Below are 21515 nucleotides of genomic sequence, written 5' to 3' on the forward strand. Positions count from 1 at the left end.
GCGGTCAGTCTCACATCACTTCCTTTTGCTCTGAGGACAGCGATCGATGCAGCAGCCTGTGTGACCTCTCCAGGTTTTACCTTCCATTCCTGTATTCCTTGCCTTGTATTCCTAGCCCCGTGGGTCAGTGTGTTTTGTAAGTGCGGTGGGCTACGATCGCCGCGACCTTAAAGGGGCAGTACTTCTTTTTTTTTTTTCCTAAGTTACTGGGGCATGGATTCTCAGGAAAGCAAGTTTCCTCCCTCCTTGGTAGGGGGCCAGGGGGCTGCTGCTGCTTCCCCCGAGGGGGCTGATCTGGCTACTATTGTGGCTAACCTTGTTGCTCAGGTGCAGATGCTGGTGGCTGATCGATCCACAAAAAGGCCCAGTGTCCATTTCCTCTGATTCAGAGGGCGATGGGGATGCTATGGCTGGAGTGCCCTTCTCAGGGTCTCGTTCTTCTCTAGACCTTGCGGGGTCTGAAGGGGAGGCTGAGGTGGAAGGGGTTGATAATTCTCCCCCTGGCTCATCTGAAGAGCTTGCACTCATGGATGAGTTGGTTGCTTCTATCAAACAAACGCTGCATTTGGAGGATGAACCGTGTCCTCCTGCTTTGATGTCCTCTTATGGGACGCAGAGAAAACGCAAAACGTTGCAGGTTTTTCCTTGCTCTACGGAATTTCAGCGCGCTGTTGAGGAGCAATGGCGCAACATAAAGAAGCCTTTTGCTGTGCCGAGTAGGTTCAAGCTGCGTTATCCTTTTACACCAGCTACTGATGAGCGTTGGTGTGTGCTGCCTCAGGTGGATCACGCGGTGGCGATTTTGAATAAATCCACTGCGATTCCTGCTGAGGATACCCCGGTGTTCCGGGACCCTACGGACAGGAGATTGGAGTCTCTAGCCCGTCATGCTTATACGGTTGCGGGCTCTATGCTGAAGCCTATTTTTGCTTCCATTATGGCAGCCCAGGCTATTGCCGATTGGACGCAGGTGCTCAGGCGCACTCTGGTGGCTGACTCTGCTTCGCCGTCGACCTTGGCTATGGTGGATCAGATTCATCAGGGTGTCAAGTATTTGTGTGATGCGGACCTAGATATGGTCCCTTTTGGCTGCGCGTCTGCAGAGTGTGGCGGTGTTAAATCGTCGCCTGGTCTGGCTGAAATGTTGGTCTGTTGACCAATCTTCTCGCAAGACTTTGGCTAATTTGCCTTACGCGGGCTCTCTCGCCTTTTTGGCAAATCTTTGGATACTCTGATAAAGGGTGTTTCTGGGGGTAAGAGTACTCTTTTGCCCCAGACTCACAAGTCTGTTTGTTCGCGGTAAGAAGAATGCCTCGTTTAGACCCTCTCAGGGGTCCTTTCGTGCCTTTCGGTCGCACTATAAGGGTAAGCCCTTCAAGGGACAAGGCTCCCAGAAAAAGCCGTGGGCAGGTAAGCAGAAGTCCGGCCAGTCCGGGTCCGCTGCCCATAACAATGCGGCCTGAAGGGGCGCCCTCACCCAGTTCTGGGGTGGGGGGACGTTTGCTCGGTTTTCTTCAACCCTGGCTGGCCCGCGTTCGGGACAGGTGGGTTCAGGAAATCGTTCGATCTGGATACAAGATCGAGTTTCTCTCTCGGCCGGCGGGCAGATTTTTTCCCTCAAATCTTCAGCTGTCTCCGGAGCGCTTACGGGATCTGCACCTGGCGGTGCGGGACCTGCGGGCTCAGGGAGTGGTGATTCCGGTGCCTCATCGGGACAGATTTCAGGGATTCTATTCAAATCTGTTCACTGTGCCCAGGAAGGAGGGCAAGGTACGTCCGATTCTGGACTTGAAAGCTCTGAACTGCTTTGTGCGGGTTTGCAAGTTCCGCATGGAATCCCTGCGCTCGGTGGTGGCTGCCCTGGTTCCGGGGGAATTCATGGCTACCATCGACTTGAAGGATGCGTACCTTCACATTCCCATTTTCGAGGGTCACCAGCAGTACCTTCGATTCGCCATTGCGGAGGATCACTACCAATTCGTGGCGTTGCCCTTTGGTCTCGCCTCGGCTCCGCGGGTTTTCACCAAGGTGCTTGCGCCGGTCCTGGCTTTGTTGAGAGCCCAGGGCATCTCGATCCTGGGGTATCTGGACGACATTCTGGTTCGGTCTGCGACCAGTCAGGGTCTGGTGAGCGACCTGTCCATCACGATGCAGACTCTGCAGGAGTTCGGTTGAACGATAAATTTTCCAAAGTCGACGCTGTGTCCGTCGGTTCGTCTTCCTTACCTGGGAATGATCCTGGATTCTGTTTAGGCGAAGGTCTTCCTGCCGAAAGACAAGCTCCGGAAGCTTCAAGAAGAAGTCGGGTCCCTCAGGGACGTTCAGTGCTCGTCCCTCCGGACGTGCATGAGGTGTCTGGGGCTGATGGTCTCAGCTTTCGAGGGGTCTCCAAAGGGAGATTCTGGCCAGGTGGGACGGACGACCGCAATCTCTGGATCTCCAGATTTCGTTGAGTCATCGCACCAGAAGGGACCTTCTGTGGTGGCTCCAGTCCCCGGCGGTGTCGGCGGGCAAGTCCTTTCATCCTTGCTCGTGGACAGTGATCACCACGGATGCCAGCCTGTCGGGCTGGGGTGGTGTTCTGGGCGTTCTGTCCGCCCAGGGACCTTGGGTCGGAGGAGGAGTCCTCCCTTCCGATCAACATTCTGGAATTGCGAGCGATAAATCTCTGCCTTCGGCGTTGGTCGGACAGGCTGCAGGGCCGTCCGGTTCGGGTGCAGACGGACAATGCCACAGCGGTGGCCTACATCAACCACCAAGGGGGCACCAGGAGTGCCCGAGCGGCTCGGGAAGTAGCCGACATTCTATCTTGGGCCGAGACGCATGTCCCGGCAATATCTGCTGTTCACATTCCGGGGGTGGAGAACTGGCAGGCGGATTATCTGAGCCGCCAGACCCTGGACCAGGGAGAATGGTCCCTTCACCCGGATGTCTTTCTGATGTTGTGCGAGAAGTGGGGGTCCCCAGATGTGGACCTGTTCGCATCTCGTCTGAACAACAAGGTGGAAAGGTTCGTGGCAAGGACGCGCGATCCTCGGGCAGACGCCTCAGACGCGTTGGTGGCGCCCTGGCATCAGTATCGTCTGATGTATGCCTTTCCACCGATTCAGCTGCTGTCCAGGTTCCTTCGCAGGTTGGCCTCGGACCCGAAAACGGTGATTCTGGTGGCACCAGACTGGCCTCGCCGGTCTTGGTACGCAGACCTCGTGAATCTGGCGGTCGACGCTCCGTGGCGTCTGCCTCTTCAAGACGATCTACTGTCTCAAGGGCCGATATTCCATCCTGCTTTACAGTCGCTGGCTTTAACGGCCTGGCTGTTGAAACCCAGATCCTGAAGGATAAAGGTCTCTCCCCTGAGGTCATTCACACTTTGATCAAGGCTAGAAAGTCCTCTTCGGGGAAGGTTTACTACCGTACTTGGAAGGCCTATTTTGCTTGGTGTGAGTCCAGGGGGTATTCCCCTCGCTCATACTCGGTATCAAGGGTGTTGGCTTTTCTTCAAACGGGCGTGGACCAGCGTTTGGCGTTGGCCACGATTAAGGGTCAGATTTCTACTCTGGCCGTTCTCTTTCAACGCCCTGTGGTGTCTAATTCTTTGGTTGGCACCTTTGTTCAAGGGGTGCGGCATCTGGTCCCTCCTAGGAGGGAGCCTTTGCCTCCATGGGACTTGAATCTTGTTCTGTCCGTATTGCAACATGCTCCCTTTGAAAAAATCAGGGAGATCTCGTTGTCTATGTTGTCCAAGAAGGTCGCTTTTTTGGTGGCAATCGCCTCGGCTCGTAGGGTGTCGGAGCTGGCTGCTTTGTCCTGCAGATCTCCGTATTTGGTGGTTCACTTGGATAAGGTGGTCTTGCGACCTAACCCGTCCTTCCTTCCAAAAAGGATTTCGGAATTTCACCTCAATGAGGACATTGTCTTGCCTTCGCTTTGCGCAAAGCCAAAACATCCAAAGGAAGTGGCTTTGCATTCCTTGGATGTTGTTCGGGCGATCAGGGTTTACCTGTCATCGACTGAACCCTTTCGCAAGACGGATTCTCTATTTGTCCTTCCAGAGGGGCCTCGGAAGGGCATGGAGGCGTCGGCTTCTACCATCGCCAAATGGATCAGGCAGGTCATTGAACAGGCCTATGCTTTGAAGGGGAAAGTTCCCCCCATGCCTGTGAAGGCGCACTCTACAAGATCTGAGTACGTCTTGGGCCTGTCATCATCGGGCTTCTGTGGCCCAGGTGTGTAAGGCGGCGACTTGGTCGTCCGTTCACACCTTCTCAAAATTCTACAAGGTGGATGTTCAGGCATCGGCAGATGCTTCCTTTGGCCGTAAAGTTCTTAGTGCGGCAGTGCCTTAGGGTCCTTTGTTTGGGTCCTTGGCTGTTGGGGTATTTTTACCCCTAGGTTACTTGTTCTTTCCTGGGTTGTTGCTCCTGTTGAGCAAGTTTTTTTTTTTTTTCATGTTGCCCAGTTGGTTTCCTTCCTTTGGTAAGGTTCCTTTCTCTGATGTGGGTATTGCGTTGCCTTAGGCGCGGCTGCTTTTTTCCCACCCCTCATGTCTACACTGCTTTGGGACGTCCCTATTGTGACGAATATGAAGGGGCGGCGACTGTCGGAGGACGTAAGAGAAAACGGAATTTTTGTAAAATCTTACCTGTAAAATTCCTTTCTCTGAGTCCTCCGACAGTCGCCGCCCCCGCCCCTCTTTTGGGGCTTTGTTTATGTACTCTACTGCTATGCTACTGAAACTGAGGTAGGAATGCAGGAAGCAGGAGGGTATTGACTGAGGGGACCACCCCCTGGGGGTGGGGTATGCTAAAAGCTTTGATAACATATTCTGTTCCCTAGCTACTCCTACGGAGCAAAGGTCAATAACCCTATTGTGACGAATATGAAGGGGCGGCGACTGTCGGAGGACTCAGAGAAAGGAATTTTACAGGTAAGATCTTACAAAAATTCCGTTTTTTTGTGAAGAATCAACAACAAGTGGGACACAATCATGAAGTGGAACAAAATTTATTGGATATTTAAAACTTTTTTAACAAATAAAAAACTGAAAAATTGGGCATGCAAAATTATTCAGCCCCCTTAAGTTAATACTTTGTAGCGCCACCTTTTGCTGGGATTACAGTCGCTTGGGGTATGTCTCTATCAGTTTTGCACATCGAGAGACTGAAATTTTTGCCCATTCCTCCTTGCAAAACAGCTCGAGCTCAGTGAGGTTGGATGGAGAGCGTTTGTGAACAGCAGTTTTCAGTTCTTTCCACAGATACTCGATTGGATTCAGGTCTGGACTTTGACTTGGCCATTCTAACACCTGGATATGTTTATTTGTGAACCATTCCATTGTAGATTTTGCTTTGTTTTGGATCATTGTCTTGTTGGAAGACAAATCTCCGTCCCAGTCTCAGGTCTTTTGCAGACTCCATCAGGTTTTCTTCCAGAATGGTCCTGTATTTGGCTTCATCCATCTTCCCATCAATTTTAACCATCTTCCCTGTCCCTGCTGAAGAAAAGCAGGCCCAAACCATGATGCTGCCACCACCATGTTTGACAGTGGGGATGCTGTGTTCAGGGTGATGAGCTGTGTTGCTTTTACGCCAAACATAACTTTTTGCATTGTTGCCAAAAAGTTTGATTTTTGGTTTCATCTGACCAGAGCACCTTCTTCCACATGTTTGGTGTGTCTCCCAGGTGGCTTGTGGCAAACTTTAAACAACCCTTTTTATGGATATCTTTAAGACATGGCTTTCTTCTTGCCACTCTTCCATAAAGGCCAGATTTGTGCAGTATACGACTGATTGTTATCCTATGGACAGAGTCTCCCACCTCAGCTGTAGATCTCTGCAGTTCATCCAGAGTGATCATGGGCCTCTTGGCTGCATCTCTGATCAGTCTTCTCCTTGTATGAGCTGAAAGTTTAGAGGGACGGACAGGTCTTTGTAGATTTGCAGTGGTCCGATACTCCCATTTCAATATTATCACTTGCACAGTGCTCCTTGGGATGTTTAAAGCTTGGGAAATCTTTTTGTATCCAAATCCGGCTTTAAACTTCTCCACAACAGTATATCGGACCTGCCTGGTGTGTTCCTTGTTCTTCATGATGCTCTCTGCGCTTTAAACGGACCTCTGAGACTATCACAGTGCAGGTGCATTTATACAGAGACTTGATTACACACAGGTGGATTCTATTTATCATCATTAGTCATTTAGGTCAACATTGGATCATTCAGAGATCCTCACTGAACTTCTGGAGAGAGTTTGCTGCACTGAAAGTAAAGGGGCTGAATAATCTTGCACGCCCAATTTTTCAGTTTTTTATTTGTTAAAAAAGTTTGAAATCTCCAATAAATTTGTTCCACTTCATGATTGTGTCCCACTTGTTGTTGTTTCTTCACAAAAAAATAGTTTATATCTTTGTTTGAAGCCTGAAATGTGGCAAAAGGTCGCAAAGTTCAAGGGGGCCGAATACTTTCGCAAGGCACTGTATATATAATATAAAACATCATTTGTGATGTTACCTTTTAAATACCACCAAAATTGAATTCTTCGAAAATAAGATTCCTCCTTTTTTAAAGAGATTATTTTTTTTTTTTTTTTTATATAAATGTTGCTCCCCAGATTCATGACCTCTGTAAGGGCTATGATGCTAAGAGCATTCTCTTTATTGCACACTTTCAGCCTTGTTTAATCCTGGTCCCCAAATTTTTCCAGCAGCCTTTATGCCACTGGAGGATGTGGTAGTAACATAGGGGCAGAAGGAACAGCATCTCTTGATGGGGGACCTGAAATCGAACACTTTCACACAGGATGTCAAATAAAGGGGATTCTCCAAGCACTATAGATCTTGAAGAATTGAAAAATAGGCAGTGAGACAGGCAACTACAATGTGTCTTTTTTACAGGGGTATCTTTCTTCCTTCTTTTTTTTTTTCACTGCTTTAAGCATATACTTTGACTCTCTCTACCATTAAACCTAACTTGTCTGGAAGCTTTAGTAATAAGAGGATCTAGGTTCCTCTTGGGTTAGTGTTTAGGATCCTTTCAGATAAAGGGTGTCCTCTAGGAAGATGGAAATGCTGAATCAGACTTCCCCATAATTCTCCTTCCAGGAATCTTCCACAATGACTCCTGGCATAATTATTTTAAAACGAAAATATATTTTTATGCTCTTCTATTGCATCAAGTTTTCTTTAGGGAAAAATTAAGGAATTGCAGCTGGGTGAAGCTCTTTTAACTTTTTAAACTCCCAACTTGTCCCATTTGGGTAGGTGGAATCTTCTCCGATGTAAACCTGTTAGAAACGTGGGCAATTATCTCTGAGTTATATGGTAAAGAAATGCCTAAGGGTGTAACAATAATCAATCAAGAGATAATGACACCTGGCATTATATCAAAATTTTACCTCCCCTCCAAGAGTTGTCATGGGAACAAGTGCCCCCATTTAAGGATTTCTCCCCTATTTCTCTTCTGGTGGTAACTAAAGATTTATCCTCCCCTTCATCTTTGGTAACATTGGAGAGCAGGACAATTCGGGAGACCAAACTTCCCTAATGGGCACACAGACCGCAATATAAGGATAACATGGGCTCTAGCCCCTCCCCTCTCTATCCAAATCTTAAAAAAAAAAAAAGTTTTAGAATTTTAAGTTCAGCTGTGGAAGGTTCTTGGAAAGGGAATTGCTGGTAAGTCTAATTCAATATTTCTCTTATGTACCCTAGAATTCTCCAAAGAAGACATGGCAAAGAGTTTACTGCACATGATCAGCAATGACATTGGCCAGTTGGCGTGTCTGTATGCCAAACAGCACAACCTATCTCAGGTGTATTTCGGAGGCTTCTTCATTCGAGGTCATCCTGTCACAATGCACACCATCACCTACAGTATCAACTTCTTCTCTAAGGTGGGACGCTACACTATAAAGGGCTATAAAGAGAAATATTATAGGCTGGCCATGTGGCTTAGTTATTGCTGTGATGTGAATAATTTGAGCATCACTAGCCACAATCTGGCAGTGTCAGGTTGAATTATTTTGCATTAAGGGTAAAAGCATTTGCTATTATTGTCAATCTCTTGACATGCTTGGAAGTCTTTAAAACTAAAATGCAGGGTAAAGAACAAATACAGCTCTGTATTTAAATACATTAGTATTCGTCTATTTTTAAAAGCAGCTAGTGAAAGTACTGAACTTTGGTTTGCTATCAGGCTCTTGCAACTTTCTATACAACAGCGGCAGGACTGAGAGGGAAGGGCAGGACTGGAAGCCAAACAGGTGTGCTAAATCCTAATGTGCATGCTGATATGGGCATTCTGAAATTAGAGAGTAGAGTGAGCAGAGTGATGACCACATCAATCTACTGTTGCTCTTTCACTGTCTAGGCATTAGGTTGAGGCGGAGAGAGGACACCACTGTATCCCTTCCACAGCTTATACCAATAGCAGAGAAAGTGTTATCAACCATGGCTGTGCTGTGTGGCAGGGATGTGTAAATCTCTGAAAATACAAATACATTGGCAGGTAAAACCGCTCTTTTATATGGAGTTTTTTTGTGTATTTGGGTGTTTTGCCTAGACATTTATTTTATTGTTTTAAAGTGATTGCAAAGCTTTCATTTTTAAAAAATAAAATGACAATCATGTCATACTTGTCTGCTCTTTGCAATGGTTTTTCACAGAGCAGTCCCGATCCTCCTCCTTATGGGGTCACCCGCCGACACTCCTGATTCTTCCCGCACCTACCTGCCCCCATAGAAGGGCACTCATGCAGGCTCTATTGGCACAGACATTGTGGCTCGGCCCCACCCCCCCCTTCTCCCTCTTCACTGGATATGATTGACAACAGCAGGAGCCAATGGCTTCCATTTTCTATCAGTTTGCCCAGTGAGGAGGGAGAGAGCAGAGCTATCTTGCACAGCGATGGATGGAGATTGGGTTCAGGTAAGTATAAGAGGAGTGGGGTAGGAGTAGCACCTGCACTGAAGGTTACAAATTGTTTCCCAATAGCCGAGAGCTGATTTCTCATTAAGGAATTATTGTACACTTGTCTCACATTTTTAATAGCAATTAATGACCAGGGTTTTGCATACAACTTACAATGGTCTGACTGTGTAGATGCTGGTTGCAAAGTCCCAATGACGCTTGCAAAGCAGGTTATTGGACAATCTCTGTGCTCGCCTATTATCAATTGTTGCCTTCACTACATGGGCAAAAATACTGCTGAAAGAACCACTGTATTGTGATTGATTGTTCGCTATATCTGGACCACATGGGACTGTCCTAAGGGCCCTTTTTTGAGGGGTCTGGAGAAGTAGTTTACTATGCGTACACATCGGAGTTGTGTCAGTTACAGCGTAGCAGGTCACAAACGTTTTTTTGAGGTTTGCAAGAATTTTTGTAAACTTTGATATGAAGATCTTAAAACACTTACCATAAAGAAAAAAACAGAAGTTGGAGGGATAAGTATAGAGAAGAAAATGGGATGGGGGGAGGGAAAGGAAAACCCCTGTGCTTCACCCCTCCCCAAAATACTGCCAGAATGAGGTAAGGGGAGGTTGGTGAGAAGGAAGAACCCCAAAACTCTTACATCACACATTCTCCCTGCACTATCACTCATTAGGGCCTCATACTCCTCAGAAGCAGTAAACACAAACCTATAGGACCAAATCTTCCAGAACAGTTCTCTCCTGTTAGTGTCAGTCCTTCCATGCAGTTTAACTCATTCTGGTCAGCCCTTGGGCAGTTATTGGGAGGAACATTTTTGTAGAGAAATCTGGAAGATATCTGGCCAGGTTCAGGCCCAGATTAGTGTCTGTGAATGCCTCGACACCTTTCCAGGACCAGAAAATATGTAGCATTGTGCCTTGCTCACCGTTGCATCTCCAACAATGTGAAGAGGCAGGAAAAAAATATGCAATTTGATTGAACATGGTATCAGCTAGTGATGATCTTCTATCCGGTTTCTTGGGTTTTATTAGCTATAGAGGCTTTAGAGCTAAATATATGATGTAGTCTATTTGGCCCTTTGTAAAGAAGGTCCCATTTTCTTTATTCAACTGGGTGATATAGGGTGGGACACAGACAATGTGAGGTATGCTCTATTCTTAATTCTATTCTTCAGCAGAAGACTGTCTGTTTCCATACAAATTCATTCAAATAGCTTTAGGGAGATGAAAGGAGCTGTGTGCTGTATACAGACTTAGGAAGGAAGTGTTGTAGTTGCATAGCCCTCAAAATTTAAAAGGGGGGAGCATGGAACATTAATTTCTTTTACATATTATTGTTATTGTCAAAGGAACATTGGCCTCTAAATTCTGGTTGACTAAGGGATGAACTAAATCTCAAGATAAGTAATCGCTGTATCTGACCATTTGAAAGAGCAAGATTTTCAAATGCTTACAAGACATGGATTAGGCAGCAAAATGTTAATGGCTTGTGATTTACAAATATTTATTTTGAATTTGGACAGACCTCCCAACAGCTTCAAATTCTTGCATGAGATTTAATACAGGGGTCTAAAGGGGTGACTAGATTAATATGCCTTGATATTTTGGTTGTTGCCTACGGTGGGTATAGAAAAGAATCCCCCCGCCCCTTTTTTTTTTTTCATATAATCACTCCCCTTATGTCAGTATTTTGTTGAACCACATTTTGCTTTAATTACAGCCTTTAGTCTGTTGGGATATGTCTCTACTAACTTTGCAATATCTGCTCACTCTTCTTTCCTCAAGTTCAGTAAAATTTGATGGTGAATGTTTGTGGACAGTTTCTTCAAGTCATTCCACAGATTTTCAATGGGGTTGAAGTCTGGGCTCTGACTAGACAATGCAAGGACTTTCACCTTTTTCTCTTTCAACTACTGTGTGGTCATTTTTGCTGTGTGCTTTGGGTCATTGTCATGTTGGAAGGTAAACCTTCTTCCCGTTGACAACCTTCTGGCAGAGGGCAGCAGATTTTCCTCAAGAATGTGTCTGTATTTTGCCTCTATCCTGACAAGTGCTTAAGTCCTTGCTGCAAAGAAATAACTCCATAACAGGATATTACCACCTTCTTTACTGTAGGAATAGTGTTATTTGGATGGTGAGCTGTATTGGATTTCCTCCAGACATATTGTTAGGTGTTGAGGCCAAAAAATGACATTTTAGTCTCATCTGACCACCTTAAACACACCTTGAAGATTCTGAGGCCACATGGAAAAGGGTATTATGGTCGGATGAGACTAAAATTGATTTATTTGGCTTCAACAGCAAACGATATGTCTGGAGGAAATCAAACACCGCTCACCATCCAAATAACATCCTGCCTACAGTAAAGCATGGAGGTGGGTCTATCCTGCTATGGGGGTGTTACTCTGCAGCAGGGACAGGAGCACTTGTCTGGATAGAAAAAATCCCCCCCCCCTCCCCCCCTTATCATATCAGGCCACATGCCCTCAAATTGGGGGGGGGGGGTGGGGGTGTGCTTTGCGCCCCATCCCAAAGCACCTTGTCTCCATGTTGATGGGGACAAGTGCCTCTTCCCGACAAACCTGGGTGGTAGTTTTGGGGTTTGCGGGCAGGGGACTTATCAGAATCTGGAAGCTCCCTTTAACAAGGGGGCCCCCTAGATCCCTGCCCCACCCCCATGTGAATGAGTATGGGATACATTGTACCCCTACCCATTGACTAAAAAAAGTGTCAAAAATAAAGACAGGAGGCAGTTTTTGAAAATTCCTTTATTAAAAAAAAAAAAATGTTCTCCAATGTAAATTCATCATCAATCACAACGCCCGCTGGACCCTAAAATGGAAAAAAGAAAATGCTCCACCTGCGACGAAAGGCTAACCGCCGAATGCCTGCTCTGCTGTTTGACTGTTCCTTAAGTTAGGGGCAGGCCACCTGGTGGCAATGCCCCCTTGTGACATCACTGACCCAGCATGCACTGGTCAGTGACGTCACAAGGGGGCGATGCCACCGAGTGATGTCACCAGGTGGCTCCGTCCCTTACCTATTTGGGAACTGTAAAATGGCAGAGCAGGCATTCAGCGGTTAGTCTTCATCACGGGCAGACTAAGGGGACCCCCAGGCCACTATAGTTAAATCTTACATTTTTTTCATTGTTTCACTTTAAGCATCATTAAAATCACTGCTCTTGTAAAAAACAATCTTTTTTTTTTTTATTTTATTTTTTTTTTTATATAAAGTTTACATTGATTCATGTCTCCCAGGGCAGTACCCGGGCCTCCATGCCCTTTTATGCCAAAAACTTGCATATAAGCCTTCAGAATAGGGACTTATGATCTTTCAAGTTTGGGTCCCATAGATTTTAATATGGTTCGGATCCAAACTTTTGCAATGTTCGAGATTTCTGGCACAAACCGAACCGGGGTGGGGGATGTTCCGCCCAACTCTAGTAAACCAAGTCCTAAAAATCTTACAAAAGGCAGAGAGCTTACTATACACGCCTTATAGTTTTCGTAAGATACGACACAAATCACACATTTGTAAATAAAATTCCAATGTTTAATTCACATAATAGAAAAGCCCCTTAAAACATCAGCAAGAGTGAACATTAAGGAATCCAAGTAAGAGATTAGGAAAAAAAACCTACAGCATCACCCCTACCCCTCTTTCTGCAGTTGCTCGTACAGAAAATGCCCCACTGATCTCAATGTCCAAAGGTAATGTGCAACCACATGATAAAAGCACTGAGTCCAGTTTTGCACAAACTACGAACAATTGGAATCCTAAGGCCAAATAAACTGCTGTGTATGCAATATACATAAAGTATAAAAAAGTAAGATGTTACTTCCCTTATTCTACTTTGTTCCAATAGGAAAGGAAATCCGCTATCCTTGAATGTTGCCTGTACAGGGATAGCAGACTTCCTTTCCCGTTGAAGCTGGGTGTTATGATTGGTGTATAAGAGAAGTACATTTTTATTTTAGTGTTGCATAAATGTATTAAATTTACACAGCTAAAAAATACACCTTATGAAAATAATCAATAACTCTAGAAAAAAAAAAAAGACAATAAATAGAAATAAGGAAAAATGATGTCAAGACACAGGAAGCTAAGCCTTTTAGTAGATCCATAAGAAAATAGAAAAATGCCAAAGCCAAGAATGTGCACAGCAAAGTGAAAACCGAAGCAATTATCCTGAGGAAATGTCCCTAGCTGCCATAAACAAATAACGTAAACCAGGGTAGCAAGCTCATCAGTGCCACTGCTGTCCTGTTTTTGAAGTCCTGTTGCAGATTTAACCCACTCTTCCTTGTTCTGGCTGAAAGCCATTCTGTTAACGGTAAGACAAGACAAGTAATCTGCCTAATGGAGACCCAGCAAAAAATCCCAATACAGGTTTTACAGTTGAAATTTAATATTATTATTATTATATAGGATTTGTATAGCGCCGACAGTTTACGCAGCGCTTTACAACTTGAGGGTAAACAGTACAAATCCAATACACTTTAAACAGTAGGAATCAGAGGGCCCTGCTCGTTAGAGCTTACAATCTAAGCTAATATGTTTATCCACTTCGGCTCTCACATCTATTTACCCCCTTATGGCCCAGAGCAATTTTAGTGCCGGTTCACATTATTGCGGCTCCGGAGATCGCATGTAATTCGGAGCGCACTGCTCCTTCATTACATGCGATCTCATGTGCGAATGCGAATTCTGCCATACACTTTGGCTGAATTCGCACTGTATCCGCACCAAACACGCACAGGACCCTTCTTTTTTTTTCAGCCGCATCAGGATCGGATCGCACAGTAGTTCACACTTGTGCGAACTGTCAGATCGCACTGCGATATGCGATCAAACTGGGGGTGTCGTTAACATTTAATTGACACACCCTGCATATCGCATATGGCAGTGTGAACTGCCAGATGTGCGGATGCGATGCGGGAACAGGCTGCGAATTCGCAGCCTTCCCGCATCGCACAAGTGTGAACCGAGCCTTAAAACTTCTGCTATAAGCCTATTCTGCGATAATTTTGTCATTACTTATCATAACAACGTAATACATTGTTTGTTTTTTTTTTTTTAAGGTCAAACAATGCTTTATTTTTGTAAATATTGTCCTGCAACAATTTAATTTTCTAAGGATTGTGGAAAAAAAAAAAAACGTAATAAAACAAAACAAAAGGCATTTTTTCTTTTTTTTTTTTTGAGCTGTTCGTTTTTGTCGAAACTGCTCAAAAAAAAACAAAACACTAAAATGTATGATTTTGGTACAACAACATTGCAGAGTTATTTCCAAATAAAATAAAGTGGGTTTTTGTTTTCAATTTTGTGTATTTTTTTTTTTTCATTTCCAGTGTGAAACGTGTAAATATATGTAAAAGGTGTAAAAATAATAATGAACACAACAGAAAAAAAGGTAATCTACTAGTTTATATAATAGAAAACAAAATTCATCAAAAAAATTACAATTGGATGGAGAAGGAGAATACAGAGTTAATCAGTGCTGATTAAAGTAAACTAAGGGGTTAATGAGGGGTTCCACAGAGAAACATTAATTAGAAAAATTATATATATAATATAAATATTTTTTTTTTTTTTTTTTTACTTGTCAAGGTTGCTTTTTTAACTCTCCTTTTGCATATTTAAGTTCATCCCTTTGAGCTGTGAATTGATAAACAAAGTTACAACGTTTCAATGTAACTTTCTGTATTCCCATACTGAGCAATGTTGTTGATAAAGATTGCCAGACTGTTTGTTTGTTTTTTTTTTCTTCCTTTTTTTTTTTTTTTTTTTTTTACCGCTCCTGCTGCCAACCTTCTCTGTGTACTCTGCAATGTAGTTCTGATTAACCACATCTAAATTGACGGGTACTGGGACAGGGAAGATCCCGGCAGCAGAGCAGAAGGCACGCCCTGTGTACAATGATGACATATTTTTGGGGCGTGTCTAGTGGTGCCAGAGTCTGCAACTGGTTAGATTTTTCCTTCCTGTCCTCCCCCTCCCCCTTTCAGCCTTCCCTACAAACCTAATTGTAGCCCTAGAAATGTCATTATTAGACCTCGTGTTTCTCTATGCAATGCAGGCAGATGGCAGGAGCCAGCAGGGTGCTGTACGTATAGTAGCCACCTGAAAACAATGTAGCACCCTTCCTCAGTACTTCTCAAGAGCCCTCAACCTTGATGCAAGCAGTGGGCTGGGCTCTTGGGAAAAGTTATGCAAATATCAAAATGCCTAATGAGTGCATTTTGGAAAATAAAAATGGAAGAATAGCTCTGGCACCCTAGGATTATCTTTCATATAAGTGTTTGAGTAGTAGGTTGAGCTCCTTGAACCTATTGCACACAGACTTAGCACTTCAATCTTGTCCAGTTTAACTACTGTATGCTTTGCATCCAGTCCAATATATATATTCATTTTCAAGCCCTGATGAATTTGGGTGTCTTCTGACCCCCCGAAATGTGTTGGCTGTGTGATAAAGCCCTTAATGTGTGGGTGTTAGCCTGGAGGAGTGCATGCATGCAGCCAGCATGTAATGTTTGGTTTAAAAAATATATATTTAAAAATCCAGTGAATGGAGGGGGTAGGTCAGGGACAGCCAGGCTGGGGAGGAAAAGACTAGATGATGCTCTATGTCCTCCAGCTTGAAAATGAAGCAGGTTTTATATGGCTTTTTGCAGCTTCCAATATACATTGTGAGAAGGGCACAGTATGCAGTAAAATCAGAGTAGGCCATTTCTGTACAGAAGCAGAGTCTGTACAGCTCTGCAAGATGTGAAAGTAAAGATGGGATTCAACTTGACTTTAGCTAACCCTATTCATAATGAAATCTGCAATTTGTGGCTAGCCCCAGGAATGTTGCAGTATAGAAAGGAGTCTGTACAATGTGTGGTAAGCCAGCAGTTGTGTGTTCGTGCCTTGATAGATTGTGAAATGTTTTCACTTTCCTTTTTTCTAACCACTTCCCTTACATCTTCACGAAGGAAGCTCGCCCTGGCATTTTGTTAGAAATTTTAGCAATGCTAAATGTTGGGTAGCTGTAACAGGTCATGGTTTTGTTTTCTGCAATCAGGCTGTGTTCACAGATCATGGGCAGAATCACAGCGATTCTGCCCACTATTCAGAATCACGGTAAATCGTAGGATGCCTTCACAATTCCTGTCAGTTCCAATGGCACCCCAAACACGGCACGATTTTGCCGCGATTGTCTCTTGACGAGTCGCAGTAAAATTGCGCAAACAGAATCGCGAGATGCCTATCGCCCCCAAAAAAGTCGGGAGATAATCGCGGAAAAATCGTGTTGCATTTGGGGGGCCGTTGGAAGTGATGGGAATCACAAGGGCGTCCTGCAATTTGCTGTGATTCAGGGGCGGAATTGCAGTGATTCTGTCTGCAATCCGGGATGCCAATATATGAACAGAGCCTCAGGGAGGAGGAAAGGTTCTTGCTGCAGTTCTCCCTGCCCTTTGCGCTAGAATCTTATGTACTACACTAAGATTATTGCCATTGTGGCTGATTCAGAGTCTGGTGGAGGATTCTATCTAGACGCCTTCCACAGTGATGGAGATAACCCTGCTTGCATACATGTTATAGGGTCTGTATTCTGCTGGGGGGTATAAGTGCGATTTTACCAAGCCGTAACCCAGGTGTCATTTTCAACTTCTACTGGGTGCCATTGTTCAAAAAAAGTTATGGATCAGCAGCTGTCAAGCTTCAGATTCACAATGGCACGGTACTTCTTTTCTTGCAACTTGCTTTCAAAGTGGACTTGCTTTTAAAGGAAATCTGCTTGGAGAGAAATATGTAGGTAGCCGTTGCTAGCTTCTGATTGTTAAAAGCAAGTTACTTGGCTGTTACACTAATCTTTGCTCCAGTACTTCACGAGTTGTGTACCTAAAACAAGTATGCAGATATTGCTGTCTTCAATTGCTACGTTTATTCCAGGTCAATACTAAAGGCAGGGTGAACCAGGTTTTTTGCATTTTCAGAAGATCAGTTTTGGCTGCCTTTATATTTTTCAGCACAAGTTTTCTTTAAAAGTACAATTCAAGGTAAAACGTTCATTTTGGATCGAGCGGAGAGGAATTAGAACACATGTCAGGTTTTTATTGCTGATGAATGCGCTCTATTTGTACGGTTTACAGTTGTCACATTCTAGTGAAAGGAAATGTCCAAATTTTGGGTTGCCCAAAGGAAATTAATATCGGGCAAATCATCTAGTGGCGACACTGGTTTTGGTGACCATTAGGGATTCCCTTGCTTTGGAGGGATTTCCTTTGCACTTCTTTTTTTGCTGTGGGACAGAAATTGAAGGGAAATTTCCCCAATAGGAAACTGATGGCAATAAAATTCTGACGGGTATACCCAGCCTTACTCTATCTGGGAAAAAAAAAAAAAAAAGTTTTGCCTTTAGTTATACTTTAAGGGGGAAAAAAATAAGGGATCTTGTCTTGATACTCTGTAATAGATCTGTCCAATGCAGAAGCACCAAGTGAATTGCCTGCAGCTCCCAACACATAGATGGGCAACAAACTCTCCTGTGGGACCATGTCCCCTGTACTGAAAGATGATCCAACATGCCTCTCCATCCTAACAGACTGGCATCTTTCGAGATTGCATTCCAAGAAATGGGAAGAAATGGCTTCCCTATCTTCAGTTTATATAGCAACATTCACCACTGCAGTGACCGCCAGACACTGGGACTTGGATGCATCCCGAGTCCAAAGACTGCAATATCCTGTCCCAAGCTGACAGAACATTCAGCTGCAGAGGCCTGGAGTGAAATTGAACAAAAAGCAGTGCCTTGAATGAGACCACCATCTTCCCTAGAACCCTCATACAAAAACACATTGAAGGATTCCTCATTTCCTTGAGTGAAGAAGCAATCTGCCCTCCCAGGGACAAAAATGTCTCTCTTCCCTGAACTTTATCCTAGATCAGACCCAAAAATTAGTGGGGGCACCTCCTCATAAGGAGGCAAACATGGAATCGGACTTTGTGGGTTTAGGGGTACAGTTTTCCTGTGAAATTTGCCCTAAGGCTTTCCCCTGAACTAGAGGATGAGCCCTGACATTTCTGTGTAGGAGAAGCTTCAGATGATGAGGAACCGAGTGGTCGCTGACCTACAAGTTGGACGTTTATCCTTTTTCCTCAAGGGAAAAGTAACTTTTTTTTCCATCTGAAATCATCTGTGTATATAAAGCCCCGTACACACGTACCGATGGTCGGCTTACAAATGTTCCTCTTTTCTCCCCGGGATGTCGGTGTCTGCTGAAAAGTGCAAAGACAGCACAAGGACAGCACAAGAATTTTGTCCGCCGACTGCAGAAGTGATGTCATGTAATGGTTAACTTTCCCTGTGTTTTCTATTTTCTGAGCATGCCCAGTCTTGCAAATCTGCGGTCTGTCGGCCGAATTGTGTACTGACAGGCGAACAATCGTCCGTTCTGGTGTCGGCATACAAATATTTTCATGTTTGCACGAAAGACTTTTGTCCGCGGATTGTGCGCAGACATCTGTCGGAGGCACCATACTAACACGCGTACAATCGGCAGATCCTTCGTCCACCGACGTTTGTATGCCGACGATCGGTACGTGTGTACGGGCCTTTAGAGTCTAATTCTGCCTCAAACATTTTCCGTGTAGCAGAAAGCGCCTTCAACAATCTTTTTACTGGGCAAATCCACAGACCAACTCTTGAGCCCAAGCACTCTATGCGTGTGAATAGCTAAAAGCCCCATGTGTAAGATCTGATGGAATCTTTCAAAAGTGTCAATTGCAAAACAAAGCGCTCAAGACATATCCTCACTTGAGCTTGCTTCAATTCCTGTAGACTCTTTCTTAACCAGGCACTTAATGTGACCCTTAAGACTCTGAAAAACTCCAATTGCTGCTACTGCTGGCTTCATGGCAACCCCTGTCAAAGAAAAAGATGAGCAAAATTTATAGTTTCTTATCTGCTGGATCTTTAAAGACCTGAGCGTTTTCTCTACTGGACATGTCAAATGCTTGTTGGGATAAGATACAGCAGTGCCCACAGAGGGCAAAACCTATCTCTAAGCAAACTTTTCCTCCATAGGAGATAGTTGCCTAAACCTTCTGGGAGTAATAAACACCCTATCTGGATGAGCCTATTCTGAAAGAACTACCTTCTCTAAGTGGGGTTTAATGGAAAACACTGTGCACCCTGTGGAGGCCTCCAGGAACCCAGCAGTGGATACTTTGGCACTGTAGACGCTGTTACAAGTACAGAAGACCCTTGTGAGTACTTTGGCTGACATGGTACACAGTCTGGCCCTGAAAATCCTCAGGTTCTAACTTCTCAGAAGCGGAGTCCTGTACCTGACCCTCTTCGGGTTCTACCTCCTCCGTCTCTTCCTTGACTTCCACCCATTCCGGTTCTAACACTGGAGGGGCTTCAGGAGAGGGAGACCATCTGTGGTTTTCCTCCCTGCATCAAGAAAGCTTGTTCTCTAAGCTTTCTAAGGTGGACACCAAAACCTGCTTGGTCACATAAGCTGTCCCCTCAGTAGCCACCAGACTGGATAAACACAGGGGCTCTGTACCACCCACCATAGCTGGATCCTCAGGGGAAACCACATTGACGGGACTCTGTCCAGTGTCCTCTAGACCTGACTGGGGCAGTGAACGCCCCTCCCAACCCCCCCCCCTTTCCTCGCTTTCAATTAGACATTGTAGCTCGGTTACCCCTGAGACCTTTGCCCTGCAGCACCAGCCTGCTTACCTGCTCGACGCCATCTCCGGCACACAAAAGCCAATGTTTCTCCCCCCCACCCTACCCTCTGTTTGTCAGTGCTCCCACCTAGTGTGAAGGAGAGCACTACAGGCATCAAAAGAAGAATCTGGATACAGTGCTTAAGGATACAGGGAACTACTTAACAAACCCTACTGTAGGGTCCTGTTTTAGCAAAAAAAAAAAAAGTCCAGATCTTTACCCATCACGGCTGGCCATGTCCAACCAGACCTTCAAGGACAGGATCCCCTGGTCAGTAACCCTGCACATGGTTCTGTATCTGCAGGGTCCAGTGGAGGAAGGATGCATTACAGGCAAAACTTTGTGAGATTCAGCCGATGTTACAGCAAGGCCCAGGTACCAATTTTTCTAAGCACGACGGCTGCTGGACTGGATCTGGAACACAAATCTTTTTACACCAACATGGGCCATTAGAGAATCTGGTAGCGTATGCAGAAAGCTGCACATCAGTGATCATCTTCTTCGACACTGGCGAAAAAACTGAGGCTTCCTTGGGTGGGGTTATATAGAAGAGGACTTTCTGTCCTTTTTGATTGTCAGTGTCTATTCACCAGAAGGTGGCTCATAACCCAGGTGGTCATGATTAAGCCTGTCCTGTGTCCCGTGATGTACGGGGCGGGAAAAAAATAAAATAGCCTTGTCTGCAGCATCTACAGCCTTTCCACATTTCAACACCATTGTTCTGGAATTTTACCACTTCATATCATTTTGAATAAAGAAGATTGGATTGTACCTTTTCCATGTTGTTGACACTTTTGATAAGTTCCGCAAATCATTGCCTAAATGCCAACTTGGCAGGACAAACCAGCGATAAGTTTTTCGGGAATCTTGTGAGATTTTAATTACATGACAGTTTTTTATGTAATCGGTGCTGTTTATGCTCACGTGCAGCTAAGGAATTTATTTCCTCAATGTTTTGCAATATACCATCTGTGCAGCTGAGGAGGGTAAATGGGGAGAACATGGTCCTCCAACTGTAATATATCTGTACAGTATGGTGTAACCAGACAAATCTTGATATATATGAATATGCATCCTATGGATTTTATCATTTTGTCTGTGTAAATACTGCAAGGCATTTTTTGTATGAAAGTAAAACCTTTTTTTTTTGTGTGTGTGTGTGTTGGAATAAAATATATTATGTATTTGTTGTTGGAATAACATACAGTGCCTTGCGAAAGTATTCGGCCCCCTTGAACTTTTCGATCTTTTGCCACATTTCAGGCTTCAAACATAAAGATATAAAACTGTAATTTTTTGTGAAGAATCAACAAGTGGGACACAATCATTAAGTGGAACGAAAATGTATTGGATATTTCAAAATTTTTAACAAACTGAAAAATTGGGCGTGCAAAATTATTCAGCCCCCTTAAGTTAATACTTTGTAGCGCCACCTTTTATGCGATTACAGCTGTAAGTCGCTTGGGGTATGTCTCTATCAGTTTTGCACATCGAGAGACTGAAACTTTTGCCCATTCCTCCTTGCAAAACAGCTCGAGCTCAGTGAGGTTGGATGGAGAGCGCTTGTGAACAGCAGTTTTCAGTTCTTTCCACAGATTCTCGATTGAATTCAGGTCTGGACTTTGACTTGGCCATTCTAACACCTGGATATGTTTATTTGTGAACCATTCCATTGTAGATTTTGCTTTGTTTTGGATCATTGTCTTGTTGGAAGACAAATCTCCGTCCCAGTTTTAGGTCTTTTGCAGACTCATTCAGGTTTTCTTCCAGAATGGTCCTGTATTTGGCTCCATCCATCTTCCCATCAATTTTAACCATCTTCCCTGTCCCTGCTGAAGAAAAGCAGGCCCAAACC

At 44.5% G+C, this 21515-nt stretch overlaps 1 protein-coding gene across 1 annotated transcript in view; it reads left to right on the forward strand.

Annotated features, from left to right (window-relative positions):
* Nucleotides 1-21515, forward strand: part of PANK4 (pantothenate kinase 4 (inactive)) — a 126021-nt gene that overhangs the window by 39568 nt on the left and 64938 nt on the right. The window contains exon 7 of the mRNA XM_082273915.1: nucleotides 7709-7890. Within this exon, the coding sequence (XP_082130041.1) occupies nucleotides 7709-7890 (182 nt within the window). The remainder of the gene's footprint in view (nucleotides 1-7708; nucleotides 7891-21515) is intronic.

Source organism: Pelophylax lessonae (genome assembly GCF_965119305.1).
Source record: "Pelophylax lessonae genome assembly, chromosome: 12".
Lineage (NCBI taxonomy): Eukaryota > Metazoa > Chordata > Amphibia > Anura > Ranidae > Pelophylax > Pelophylax lessonae.